Source organism: Pinus tabuliformis, chromosome 6 (genome assembly GCF_031772625.1).
Source record: "Pinus tabuliformis cultivar Carrire ecotype Pingquan chromosome 6, CPIR1, whole genome shotgun sequence".
NCBI classification, from domain to species: domain Eukaryota; kingdom Viridiplantae; phylum Streptophyta; class Pinopsida; order Pinales; family Pinaceae; genus Pinus; species Pinus tabuliformis.
Window position 1 is genome coordinate 975,045,705 of NC_142292.1, and position 14,267 is coordinate 975,059,971.

General features: G+C 42.8%; 1 protein-coding gene across 1 annotated transcript in view; it reads right to left on the reverse strand.

The window, feature by feature from the left end:
* LOC149262253 (BSD domain (BTF2-like transcription factors, Synapse-associated proteins and DOS2-like proteins)) overlaps positions 1–14,267 on the reverse strand; it is a 408,058-nt gene that overhangs the window by 108,515 nt on the left and 285,276 nt on the right. The window contains exon 12 of the mRNA XM_089423765.1: positions 595–660. Within this exon, the coding sequence (XP_089279891.1) occupies positions 595–660 (66 nt within the window). The remainder of the gene's footprint in view (positions 1–594; positions 661–14,267) is intronic.

The following is a 14,267-nucleotide window of genomic DNA, read 5'->3' on the forward strand; positions in this document are numbered from 1 at the left end:
TCTGCCCAAACCATTTATGGGTCTTGGAGATCTCATGTGCTTCAGCCTCTCCACCAATTTTCATCACTAGAGAACATTCGATGCTACCCCAAATCAACAATTTTGCCGTATTCTATTGGTTATATTCTACATGGCAATTTTTGTTTAATGAATGGCAATTTTATTGAAGTATTTGTTGAGTTACATTTTGACAAGTCTCCATATTTTTGCATTTGGAACATTACATTGCAATGTAATACACAAAAACATCAAAATTGCATAGGTAACACTCCCAGGGTTTGGGTCAATGCAATTAGCTTTTACAATATTAATTCCTCCTGTACCCTTGATATTTTATTTGTCTTGAAAATATGATGTCAATTTTCCAGTCCCTCAGCATTACACACTCGGCACTTTAACTTACAATTGATTTCCTCAAATCATTTTTAATACATAAATTAGTGAATTCCCATCATGAATAACAAAAACTTAACTCATGAAGAGTATACTCTCATAATTAAAACAAATCTTCCAAAAAATATCTTGAACTGAAAGGTTTTGTTCAAGGTATATGAGCAAAATTATATTAAATGGAAATTTTAACTTAACAAATACCGGTAAGTGTGTGTAGTCATCTGCATAATCTGATGCCATGTCCACAGTAGGGTCAACCTTCCTAATCTGCAAAACAAAGATATCAAAGATAAAGTTAAAATATGCATAGATCATGCATCAAGAAAATAGTAGACCATCACCAACAGATAAAGGATATCTCAAAATATATATCAAACAGTAACATCCACAACACAATTATATATTACTAGACAATATGACTTTATCATTTTTGTACAGTTAGGTTGCCTTATAAGAGATCACAGAGAAATAAGAGTTTACTCCTCAATGCTACATAGGGAATGAGTAATTTAGACATACATTACATGAAACTATATATCACTAACAAACAAATTTTACTATTATACACAACATGAATGACATAGATTGGAATTTAAGGCTGACATGCACATTTACTTTCCTTGCACAGGTCCTATCAACCCACTATTAATTCATTTTTTTCTGTCATTTCAGACAACTACCTTTGAAAATGATATTTTACCAATCTTCTATAGCTCCCACTTCCCAACATAAACTTCTTTCTCCAAAAAGTTCAAAGGATATTTCAGTAAAATCTGCCTAGCTCTAGCCACTTGTGATATTCCCACTTAGCAATATTGCTAATGGAAAGATCAATTTTGTCAATTTTGTTAAAATTTTGGACTACTACTTAAGAAAAGTGGGTTGTGGGATCCCACTTGAAGTTTTGGGCTAAGGTAAGGACCCAACATAGGAGAAAGGGAGGAAATCGAATGGCTAGTGGATGGTGGGGGCCACCGCAAAAAGAAATACACTCCCCTTTTGGTAGTACACACTCTTGGAGGGAAAGAGAGAGAGAAAATCGATGCATGGGTCCCACATGGGGAAATCAAAGGCTCAATGACAAAATAGGAGGTGGCACTCATTTTTGGGGATCTTTTGATCATTTGAACATTCACCCTTGACTAGCACGCTTGAGCACAAAGCCAAGTCTACATGTGTTGTTGAGCACATGAGACTTTCAAGCGAGAACCTCACCCTACCTTCAGTGGACTTCGAGTGCCAGCCCAAGGAGGTGTTTTGCATCATTTCTGATCTGACCAGGGAGTTTGCCGAGCAAATTCGTGGAGCTGGAGAACAAGTGAGACGTAGGAAAGGGAATACGCTGCCTCTGGAGGAGATGGTTGTGGAGTTGGGACTTTGTTGGGCTTTCAGGTACAGCCTAGGGCCATCAATTGCTAAAGATTTGGAGTGCTTCCAGGGCTTCAATTTGTGGGAGACTGTTGTGCCAACACAATCACCACTAAGGACTGCGTGGGTCTGCACAATGGTACTTTCATGCCACACATGGGAGCTTGGAGAAATAGGAATTGGGGGCTGGAACTTGTGGGGTAGTTCTAGAGGGGAAATTGCTGAATATTGCAGCCATTTTGGTGCCTATCTGCAGTGATATTTTCAGGTGGGCTGAAATACCCCGCAGCTAGAGGAGTGGGTGGAAATTACGCCGAATTTCAGAGTTCAGCATTTCGCCAAACCCTTTCTGGGTTTTGGTGGGTTATTGGTGGAGATACTGGAGTCAATTTCCTGGAATTTTCTGAGCACCGAAGGAGGGTCAAATCAGTCATTCTTTGCAGCGAGCAGTTTAGTTCCTAAGGGACCAACGCAAAACTATTGTGGGGATAGCCACCTAGCAGTTGGGGTCGCTGATTTTATCACCTGTGCTTTGCTAGCTTGCCTTGGGCAAGCCCAGGTGAATACTTTCCAAACTATTATTGTACCCCACTCATTTATAATAAGATGGCTCAGTTCAACACAGATTTTGGCTTGTTTTATGGTGTTTAATATGTGTGGAAATTTTGTGGGTTTTTTTGCTATGCATGCTTTGATTATCATTGTCAATTTTCCTTACGGATATTGCAGTGTTGTCAGAGCTCATAGTCTTGGCTCAGCCTGTGGGAGGAGCTTTAGTCTATGACACCAGAGGATAAGAAGAATGTCACTTACAGGAGGCACAGGTATAGAAGCAGAGAAAGGCAGCTACAAATCACTCTTGATCCAGTAACCGTTGAACCGAAGGTTGAGAGGCCAGACATGGGGGATAATGGGGAAGACAAGATGAGTAAAGAAGAGGAGTTTTCCCAACATCTTCTGAAGGCCATCAACAACTTGTCTAAGGGCATTGATGAACTGATGCAACAAAACTGCAGCAATAACAAGGGCAAGGGGATTCAAGAAGAAATTCACCTGGGTGAAGGCTCAGGTACTTCGCACCACCATGCAGCGAATACACCCAATGTACCTCTTGTTTCTAGTACACCACCCAAGTCAACCATCCCCAGATTTTTAGCATCAGGTGCTAGAGGGTCACAAGGGAAGGAGGAGATGCCCATGGAGGACTATTTTGTGGGGTATCAGTCCTATGGGCTAGATTTCAAAGAGGCCATCACTTTCAAGGACTTCTACCAGCTTAAGGGCAACAATAGGAGTAGGGGGCAAAGTGGTGAAGGCTACACACATGGCACTAACCTACAGAGTACGATGGGGAGAATGGCTCACCCAAGAGCTCAGTCAAGGCATGGGTTGAGAAGCTAGATGTTTACTTCCAGCTCAACTAGATGATAGAGGTAGAGGCAATCAAAATTGCCACATTGCACTTAGAGGGGGAAGCCCATGATTGGTGGTTCCATGGGTTGACCACTATGGTACATGCGGGAGTTACAGCCTATGAGGATTTCACCTGGACGGTATTGGAGCGTTTTGAGAGGAGAGATCTGGAGGAGCACTTTGGAGAGTTGACACAGCGCAAGCAGACTGGGAGTGTTGAGGCCTATATCTCAGAGTTCCTAATATTGTCCATGATGGTGTTGAACTTATCAGAGGCCATGAGGGTCTTTATGTTTTTGGAGGGGTTAGCAGAGTCGTTGAGGGTCTTGGAAAGGTCCAACAAGTCCACCACTTTGCAAGACGCAGTTGGTAGAGCTCGATATTTGGAGGATGCTTTGCCTAGGACTAGGATGCAGATACCCCCCAGACTCGTGTTTCAATAGAGGGGAAGAGACACTAGGGCCCCACCACAGAGAGACACCTAGGGGCATGGACAGTTGGATGATGAGGCTAGGAGGGACCTTCGTCGAAGGAAGTTGTGCTTCACTTGCCAGGAGTCGTGGGCACCAGGGCATCGGTGTACCAAGGGCAAGGCCCACTTCATAGAGGTTTTTTCCGATAGTGAGCCGGAGGAGGATGTGGAGCAGGAGATAGATGTTGGAGATGATGGTCCGCCTATGGTGAGAGGAGGAGGCAGGGGACCACCACCACCACCCCCACCAGGGGGAGCGCCTTTCTTGCCAGCAGCAGGAGTCATTACTTCACTTCGGGGAGTGTCGAAGTACCTCACTTTGAGGATTAGGGGCACGATGCAAGGGCAACGTGTTTCAGTACTTGTGGACAGTGGGGCTACCCACAATTTCATAGATGCCAAGATGGAGAGGAGGGGCATATGCATAGAGTCATTTGAGGGGTTCTCGGTGTTGGTACCGAGAGACCGAACCACACAGTGCACCAGATGTGTTCCCGAGATGATAGTAGTGATGGGGAACTACTCCATGACAGACCACTTTTTTGTGGTTGATGTTCCCGACACCAACATAGTACTTGGTGTGCAATGGTTGTACTCACTTGGGCGTGTTGCCAACTTGCCACTGATTGACAAAAGCTAGAGATGGAGTTCATGGGGCCTGATGGGAAGATGGTCTTACTGAGAGGCATGCACTCATACCCTCCACAGACAGTGTCAGCGCACAAGATGGAGGTTGATTTGAGACATGGTGATATAGAGTGGGCAGTGGAGTTGAGGATATCTGATGCAGGGGGTAAGCCCCAACCACCACACCCGAATGTGCAGGCTATTCTAGACAGGTACCTAGCAATATGTCAAGATATTCCACCAAGCCGACCACCTAAAAAGGGGTTTGAGCACACTATTGAGCTCGAACCAAGAGTACAGGCAGTGATTATGACCCCCTACCGACATCCCAAGGCTTATCAGGATGAGATCGAGAGGGTCATTCATGATTTGTTGGCATTGGGACATATCAGGCCCAGTTCTAGCCCTTTCGCTTCATCAGTTGTCTTGGTGAAGAAGAAAGATGGCACATTGAGGATGTGCATTGATTATCAGGCCCTTAATAAGAAGACATTGAAGAACCGGTACCCCATTCCCTGGATCGACAAGTTGATGGATGAGCTTAGAGGAGCTAAGTACTTCTCTAAGATAGACCTGCGTTCGGGGTACCACCAAATCAGGGTGCATGAGCAGGACATTCCCAAGACAGCATTTCGCTACCATTATGGGCATTTTGAGTTCTTGGTGATGCCCTTTGGGCTAACCAATGCGCCAGCCACATTCCAGTCCTGCATGAACCATGTGTTCGGGGGTAGCTGAGGCGTTGTGTCCTTGTTTTCTTCGACGACATATTGATCTATAGTAGGACATGGGAGGAGCACTTGTAGCATATAGAGGAGGTGCTCAAGATCTTGGAGGGGCAGCAGTTCTATGCTAAGTTGTCCAAGTGTGAGTTCGGGTTAACAGAGATGCTCTATTTGGGGCACATCATTGGGGAGGATGGCATAAGGGTACATGAGGAGAAGATTTGAACCATCCGGGATCGGCCAGTGCCCTGGAATGTTACTGATTTGAGGGGTTTTGTGGGCATATTCACTTATTACAGGAAGTTAGTGAAGGGCTTCTCACAGTTGGCAGCTCCCTTCACTAATTTGACCAAGAAGGGGTCTTTCGCATGAACAGACAGGGCATGAAGACATTTGTGCACCTCGAGGAGATCACGAGTAGTTGCCCGATATTAGCACTTCTTGATTTCACCCAACCGTTCACGTTGGAGTGTGATGCATCGGGTGAAGGCATGGGAGCAGTACTGTCGCAGGGTGGACATCCCATTGCTTTTGAGAGCCAGAAGCTCCTTCCGCATGAGAGATTGTACTCGATTTATGACAAGGAGATGTTGGCCATTATGCATGCCTTGGCCAAATTCCAGCAATACTTGGTGGGCAACAGGTTTAGAGTGAAGACTGATCACAACAGTCTTCACCATTTTTTGGGGCAGAAGGGCCTCAATGATAGGCAGCAAAAGTGGGTCAGCAGGATCCAGGCCTATGATTTTGACATAGAGTATGTCAAGGGCAAGCACAATGTGGTGGAAGATGCCCTATCTAGGAGGCTCGCGACACTTTCCCTCATGAGCATTTTCCATGATTGGAAAGCACAACTATTGGTGGAGTACTCCAAGGATTGTCAGGCGTGTGAGATCTTGGAGGGCACCTATGGGGATGAGCGCTACTGCGTGATGGCGGATGTTATTTATTACAAGGGGCGCATCTATTTGATTCCTGGTTCACAGTTGAAGGAGAAAATCCTCCACGCAGCCCATGATTCGCCATTGTCAGGACACTAGGGGTTCCTGAAGACCTACAGGACAGTTAGGGAGTGTTTCTTGTGGAAGGGCCTCAAAGGGGGCGTATTGAGGCATGTATAGGAGTGTGAGGCTTGCCAAAGGAACAAGGGGGGGTTAACTCATCTAGTAGAGTTATTACAACCACTCCCTATTCCGGAGGGGAAGTGGGAGAGCATCTCGATGGACTTCATCACAGGCCTTCCCATGGTGCAGGGCCATGATTGCATCTATGTGGTGGTGGACAGATTGACGAAGTATGCCCATTTCTTCGCTATTTCCCCTTGGTACTCTACTTCTCAAGTTGCAAAGTTGTTCTTCAAGTAGGTTTTCCGGTTGCATGGTCTTCCCAAGACCATAGTGAGTGACATGGATAGTTGCTTCATGGGGGCCTTTTGGAAAGAGCACTTCAGGCTAGTGGGCACAAAACTTACACCCAACACCAACTGCCACCCCCAAATTGACAAGCAGACCGAGATCATCAATGGTTGGAGGGTTACTTGCGGAACTATGTGACAGGGCGATAGCGGCCATGGGCGAGATGGCTACACTTGGGGGAGTATTGCTACAATACTACCTATCACATGTCCATCAATATGTCACCTTTCTGCGCTTTATATGGTTATGATGCTTTATCTTTTGCTGATATTGTTTTTGGAGACAGTCGAGCCCCAAGGGCCAAAGATTGGATCCAGGAGAGCCAAAACATTCTCAAGGCTCTCAAGGATAACTTACAGACAACACAAAACCAGCAAAAGATGTATGCAAACAGGCACAGGGTTGAGAGACACTTTGAGGTGGGTGACCTAGTCTTTTTGTAATTCCGGCCCTACAAGCAATCCACGTTGAAGCAAAAGGGGGTCGAGAAGTTAAAACCACGCTTTTATGGGCCTTTCTAAGTCACCAAGAGGATCGGTGAGGTGGCCTATGAGTTAGAGCTTCCACCGGGAAGTCGAGTGCACAATGTCCTCCATGTGTTGTGCCTCAAGAAGGTACTAGGACAATAGGTGATAGCAGTTATGGAGCTACCTCCGTTGGATGATGATAGGCATCTGGTTTTAGAGCCTGAGGCCATTTTGGACAGCAGGGAGAGGAGGTTGAGGAATAGAGTCATCAAGGAGTTTCTGATCAAGTGGAAGAACCTACCAGAGGAGAATGCCACTTGGGAGGGTGAGCAGATTCTTCAACATCTAGCATTGTAGTTGCTTGGGGACAAGCAACATTTTGGTGGGGAGGACTATGATATTCCCACTTAGCAATATTTCTAAGGGAAATATCAATTTTATCAATTGTATCAAAATTTTGGATTACTACTTAGGAAAAGTGGGTTGTGGGACCTCACTTGAAGTTTTGAGCTAAAGTAACGACCCAACATAGGAGCAAGGGAGGAAATTGAATGGCTAGTGGATGGTGGGGGGCACCCCAAAAAGGAGTACGCTCCCCTTTTGGTAGTACACACTATTGGAGGGAAAGAGAGAGGGAAAATCGATGGATGGGTCCCACATGGGGAAATTGGAGGCTCAATAACAAAATAGGAGGGATCACTCATTTTTGGGGATCTTTCGATCATTTGAATTTTGAACATTCACCCTTGACTAGCACGCTTGAGTGGAGAGCCAAGTCTACATGTGTTGTTGAACACACGAGATTTTCAAGCAAGAATCTCACCCTACCTTCGGTGGACTTCGAGTGCCAGCCCAAGGAGGTGTTTTGCATCATTTCTGATCTAACCAGGGAGTTTTCCAAGCGAATTCGTGGATCTGGAGAACATGTGGGATGCAGGAAAGGGAATACACTGTCTTTGGAGGAGCTAGTTGTGAGTTGGGTCTTTATTGGGCTTTCAAGGACAGACTAAGGCCATCAATTGCTGAAGATTTGGAGTGCTTCCAGGGCTTCATTTCGTGGGAGACTGTTGTGCCAACACAATCACCACCAGGGACTACGTGGGCCTGCGCAGTGCTACCTTCACGCCACACGTGGGAGCTTGGAGAGATAGGAATTGGGGGCTGGAGCTTGTGAGGTAGTTCTGGAGGGGAAATTGTTGAATATTGCAGCCATTTTGGTGGCCATATGCAGTGATATTTTCAGGTGGGTCGAAATACCCAGCAGCTGGAGGTGTGCGTGGAAATTGGGCAAATTTCAGAGGTCAGCATTGGGCCAAACCCTATCTGGGTTTTGGTGGGTTATTGGTGGAGAGACCGTGGTTAGTTTCCTGGAATTTTCTGAGCACCGAAGGAGGGTCAAATCAGTCATTCTTTGTAGCCAGCAGTTCAGTTCCTGAGGGACCAGCGCAGAACTATTGTGGGGACAGACAACTAGTGGTTGGGGCAGCTGATTTTATCACTTGGGCTTTGCTAGCTTGCCTTGGGCTTTGCTAGCATGCCTTGGGCAAGCCCAGATGCATACTTTCCAAACTACTGTTGTAACTCATTCATTTATAATAAGATGGCTCAGTTCAGCGCAGATTTTTGCTTGTTTCAAGGTGTTTAATTTGTGTGGAAATTTTGTGGGTGTTTTTGCTATGCATGCTTTGATTATCATTGTTAATTTTCCTTAGGGATATTACACCACTTCCAAATACCATTGCCCTTTGTTAATCCAACTCTTTCCTATCCTCTTTTCCTGATCAACCTTCATAGAAATCATTACCCCTGTCCATCTTGATTAGTCTTTCTAGGTCTCTAAATTCTATACCAAGAAATAATCCTCCTTCCACATATCCATTTTATCCCTGTTAAACCATACAAAACTGATTATGTACTTTAAAAGAATTCCTGTGGGAAACTAAACAGCAGAAAACATAAAGCTACTCAAAACTGCACTCTGTAATTAGTGCTAGAATCTATAAACAGTAAACACATACTGTAGAAAATAATATAATGAAAACACAGTAAACTGCTATGCTGCATGAGTTTCAGTGTTAAGGATGTCTTTGGCCTTTCCTCCTGTGGAGGTTTCAACAAAGGCTCATGTTTTGCGGGCAGTTCAACATATTTGTCTACAGGCTTTGTATTCCCCAACCCCAGGGAACGCCGGAACTCCAAAAAAAACAGTCTTCAAAGCTCCCGGAACTTTCCCAAGCTCCCATTGCAGCTCTCCCACTGAAAAGGGAACGTTCCCATACAGTTCCAAAGCTTCCGGGAGCGCGGGAAACAATGGAACGGGTTTCTCACCTTTAGGGAGCGGTTCCCGTGTAACAGAGGTAAACTGTCAGTCAAAACCTGTTACTACTTTTCATTACTTCCAAAAATGACAATCTGCTACAGGGAAAAAAGAAAACTGTTAAATGTTGTACTGAAAACTGAATAAATAAATCTATACCACTGCCTTCTCATTTATAGACTGAGAGAGAGTAAATACAATGAATCTGGACACATGCACAATAGCAATCTCAACTGAAGATGACTGGAGGCATGCAAATATGTGCCTCACCGACTAAACTTAGACTTGAGCTAAAGCTTAGAAAGCTGCTTAATAAAACTGAAGCTAGCACATGGAACCTATGTTACAGGGTTCACCGAATTCTATGTTGCAAGAAATGCCATGCGCCACATAACAGTACCAAAAATGCCTAGAAACGTGGAACAAGGTAAGAAACACCTTGGACACTCTACTAGACATACTTTATGGGTATGAAACACATTGGAAACACTACCAAACGTATGGTATGGCATTTCCAAATTTAGAAACATCCTACAGTACGTGTGGTGGCATTTCAAAGGTGCTTCGGCCATTTTCAGTGATGTTTCAGATTAAATCTTCAATTAATGCAATCCCTTATCAAAAGTGGAATTTATTAATTAAAGTAAACATATAGATTTTAGTAACAAAGGCTAAATCACACAAAAGATTCAAGAAGTTGGCAATTGCTGAAACACCAGCCTCAAAGCAAGGATGAACTAGTTCACACCTTGAGGCAAGTGGAGGATGGTTTATCTATGGTGGGACAGTCACTCTTTAAGACAATGTTAGATACATTACACCCATCAATGAGCACATTAGCATAGTCAGAGCTTCCAAGTGGAGGATTATTTATCTATGGTGGAACAGTCACCCTCTAAGACAATGTTAGATGCATTGCATGATGCAACCATCAATGAGCACATAAAGAAACCAAGAAAACTCGAAAGAGTTCTTTGTATTGACTATATGGTGAGAAAGTGAAAGCTTTCTTATATAAGTTACAATGGAGTCAATGCAATCCACTTTATGAATGTGGTATAGACCAAAATACACACTAAAGTGAAATAAGACAAAAACCATAAAACAAACTAAAATCCAATTGACTTTATGAATGAAAAACTCCAGTGTATAATTGACCATTATTAAATGAATATTTACTTTAATGCCCTCCCTTAATGGTCAATCTACTAACTACACCAAGATTATCTCAGAATTTTATATAGTTTTCAAGAACCAAAGGCTTGGTGAGATTGCTTGTAGCTTGATCCGTTGTGGGAGAGTACTGCAGCTCGATAGATACATCTTCCACAAGCTGTCTGATAAAGTGGCAATGAACATCAACATGTTTGGTATGCTTGTGCAAGACCATCTGACTTCTTGATTGTCAGATAAAAGTGGTGTTGGCTCTGTTTGTTGCATCTGCATATCTGAAAGAATCCTGCTGAGCCAAACTACCTCGCACGGTCCTTTCACCGCTCCTCAATATTCTACTTATGTTGGTGAAAGGGCTATTGCACGATGCTTCTTGTTGGTCCCTGTGACTGCAACCGTGCAAAGGATGAATACATACCTAGAAGTGGATTCTTTATCATGGATAAAACCTACACAATCTAATCATAGCCAAGTGTCTTTGCTTCTGTTGTATAGAATGCCAAAGTCAAGTGTTCTTTTCACATATCTCAGCATCCAATTTGCTGCAATCCAATGATCTACTTTTGGCATTGTCATGAGTCTCGAAATGAGGCTCACAGTGAAACTCATTTAAAGTCTAATATTTGTAATACATAGCAAGCTACCCACTAGTTGCCTGTATACTGACTCATTCACTGCCTAAGTCAGTTTTGGCTAAATGTTTCAACCCTTCTCCATAGGCGTAGAAAAGATTTTGCAATCTACCATTTTGAACATATCCAACAAACTCCTAGCACATTTTGCTGGTGAGACAAAAATGTTGTTACCTGTTCTCCAAATGTCTACACGAAAAAGGTAATGTAGAAGGCCTAGATATGTCAAGTAAAAAGCATTGCTCATATTGGATTTGATCCATGTTATTGCACTTGCCTCACTATCTGTAATAATGATAATAGATAGCATCTACATATATGACAAGAAAGCATGATATCACTACCAATTCTTTTGACATACATGTTGGGATCTGAAGGACTCCACTAGAACCGCTATTCATTCAAAAACTTGTCAATCTTGATGTATCATGCCCGACATGCCTATTTCAGACCATATAAAGCTTTCTTCAATCTACAAACCAGATGCTCCTTCCATGAAATCTACAAACCCTGTTGAGAAATCAAGGGCCGCTAGATTGGGGTGATTTCCCTTACTTTGATAACTGCTTGTGATGTTCTTTTATTTAACTTGATGTACATGTAGTTAACTTCTTTAATTATTATAGTGTTCTTTTATCATCAAACAGCTAACAAACAATGAAGATCAATGAGACAAGTGGACACAAGATATAGGCTACAAGCTAGTGCCAAAACCTCTCCTCTTGAGAGTAAAACCCACAAGAATTTTTCTCTTCTTATAGAATATTCAAATGACAAATTCCAAGACCTAGGACCCTTGACAAAGACGCCTCTGAGACTAAGTCAAACCTCTTCTTGATGAACTACCTTCTCACAAAGTCAACCCAAGTCAAACTTGCTTCACAACCGTTACAACCTCTCCTTCGACCACAATTTCGGACCTGCAATTTATGACAGTGATTCTCAGCTTTCCTGCAAAAACCCTAGCTCGCACATGTGGTGGGAATATGGTGGAATAGGTCTCTTTTCTGCTTCACTTGATGAGCTTCCCCTTTCTTAACAATTCGGCCTACAAACTTTATGCTTTTCACACCTGATTTCAGCCTCCATGATGACTGCAATTTTCGGTCCTGTTGTTGCAATGGATGCCCTAGTTTTCTCGCATGTGTGGAGGATGACAGCACAAAACATTCCTTCAAAATCTCTGCTTCCTTCTTATTTTAGTTCTCCTTCTCTTTGTTAGGTATTAGGCTTCTTTTCGTGTCTTCTTGTGATTGAACATGTGTGTGTCTCTCTTCCAAATGAGGTCGATGGCACTCTTATATATAAGCTTCTTATGGAGGTCGAATAGCCCTTCTGCTAGGCCGACTTGTCTTTGCTTAGGCCAACTTATCTTGGAGGGAGTCTTATGACACTTTTTGACTTAACCAAAAAAAAATTACATGATACAACATGCCCAATGGGGCCTTTCAGATATGACAATGACTCGTTTAACTTCTTGACTCTGATAAACCCTAGAAGCACTCAATGGGTATTTTACTATTTTGTTGATTTGGGGTAGCATCGAATGTGCTCTAGCCATGAAAATTGGTGGAGAGGCTAAAGCACATGAGATCTCCAATACCCGGAAATGGTTTGGGCAGATTCTAAACGGTTTGGGAGATATTAAAATAATTAATCTTTTTAATGGAGTCCCTAAGTCTAAGCTTAGGGAAAATAAAATATTAATGTGAATTAATATAAAACTGTGTTAGAAGGGTCCAAAAGTCATGGATCAAACCAGAGTTAATCTTACCCATTGATTAGGGACTTAATCTCGACCGTTGATTTGTCAATGAGAAAAGTATAAGAAGAGGCTTGAGGGTCACTTGGAGAACACACTGAGGGAGACCAGTCAGTTCAATTTCTGGAACGGGGTTAGCTGAGAAATTCGAACTAGTGGTCTGGTGAGTAGTCAGCAAGCAGCAAGTACAGAACAGGGAGACGGGACCAAGCACTGGAGACCAGCGCTGAGGCAGGAGAGGCAAACATAGGCCATTTCAGGCGGATGCAGAGGTAGCAGGAGACTGCGCAGTCACTAGAGGGTCTACGTGGGTGACGTAGAGAGGCCCAGGGCTGACACAGAGTGTCTGGGAGCCACGCAGAGGTCAGCCACGCTAACGCTGGGACTGGGAGAAGTGCTGAAGAATTTTTCTCTTTGTGGATAAGCCAATTTGGCACCCTGTTGTACTGAAGAATTGTTGAATAATAAAATCCTCCCTTGTTGCACCAGTTTTCCCACATTGGATTTTTCCAGGGACTGTTGTACAAAATATCTGTGTCAACGTGTTGATTCTTGTACATGTGTTTGTTTCTGTGTTACGGTGTGATATCTGCAACAGAATTTATTTTAATGTTTATTGAAGGAATTTCATAAATAACTTATTGGAGAATAAGTAAGAAAAGTAAATCAGATGTTGCAGTAATAGAATTTTCACATATTTGACCTACAAATAAATTGACCTAGAATTTTCACATATTTGACCTACAAATAAATTGACCTTGAGCATGAAACCCATGCTTACAAAAATAATAATAATAATTTTTCTTTATGTTTACAATATAAAAAAATCAAGAGTACATTTCATATTTATGAAGACCGAACCTAGTTACCGATTTCAACACTCCCTCTTAACTAGGGAGGTATTCATATTACATACAAGGTACTTCGACATTCTCATACTGAAGAATTCTCATTAGAAGAGACGGATTGGTAAGCCATCTCATAAGCTATTTATTCAGCTTATATCAATGCATCTCATCATATTAACCAGCATTGTCATATAGCAAATCCTTGACTAACAGCTCTATCTCTCCACTAGATTAAAGCACAATGCTAGGGAGACAAAGACTAATAGCCACCTTCATCATTGTCTCTCAAGGCACATATCACATACGGATGTTCACAAGGTATGTCCTTCTAAGACCATTCCCATACTGGATTTACACATCCTCTTCGACTACTCTTGCCTATGTGAAAATTTGGAAGACCCAAACTTCTACTGCAACAACTGATTAAGTTTCTTCTATTTGTCAAATAACTAAACAAATTATTTACTGAGTTCTATCGTAAATATCGAAACTAATACGCTACAGCCTCCACTAATTAAATTAATATGCGGAAACAAGGATTTTAGCAAGAAATAAATAACACACTAGTGACACCATTATTTTTGGACCAATGTCTCCGGAAAAACCCAATGTGGGAAAATCAGTGCTGCAGTTGAGGGTTTGTATTATTAAGCAA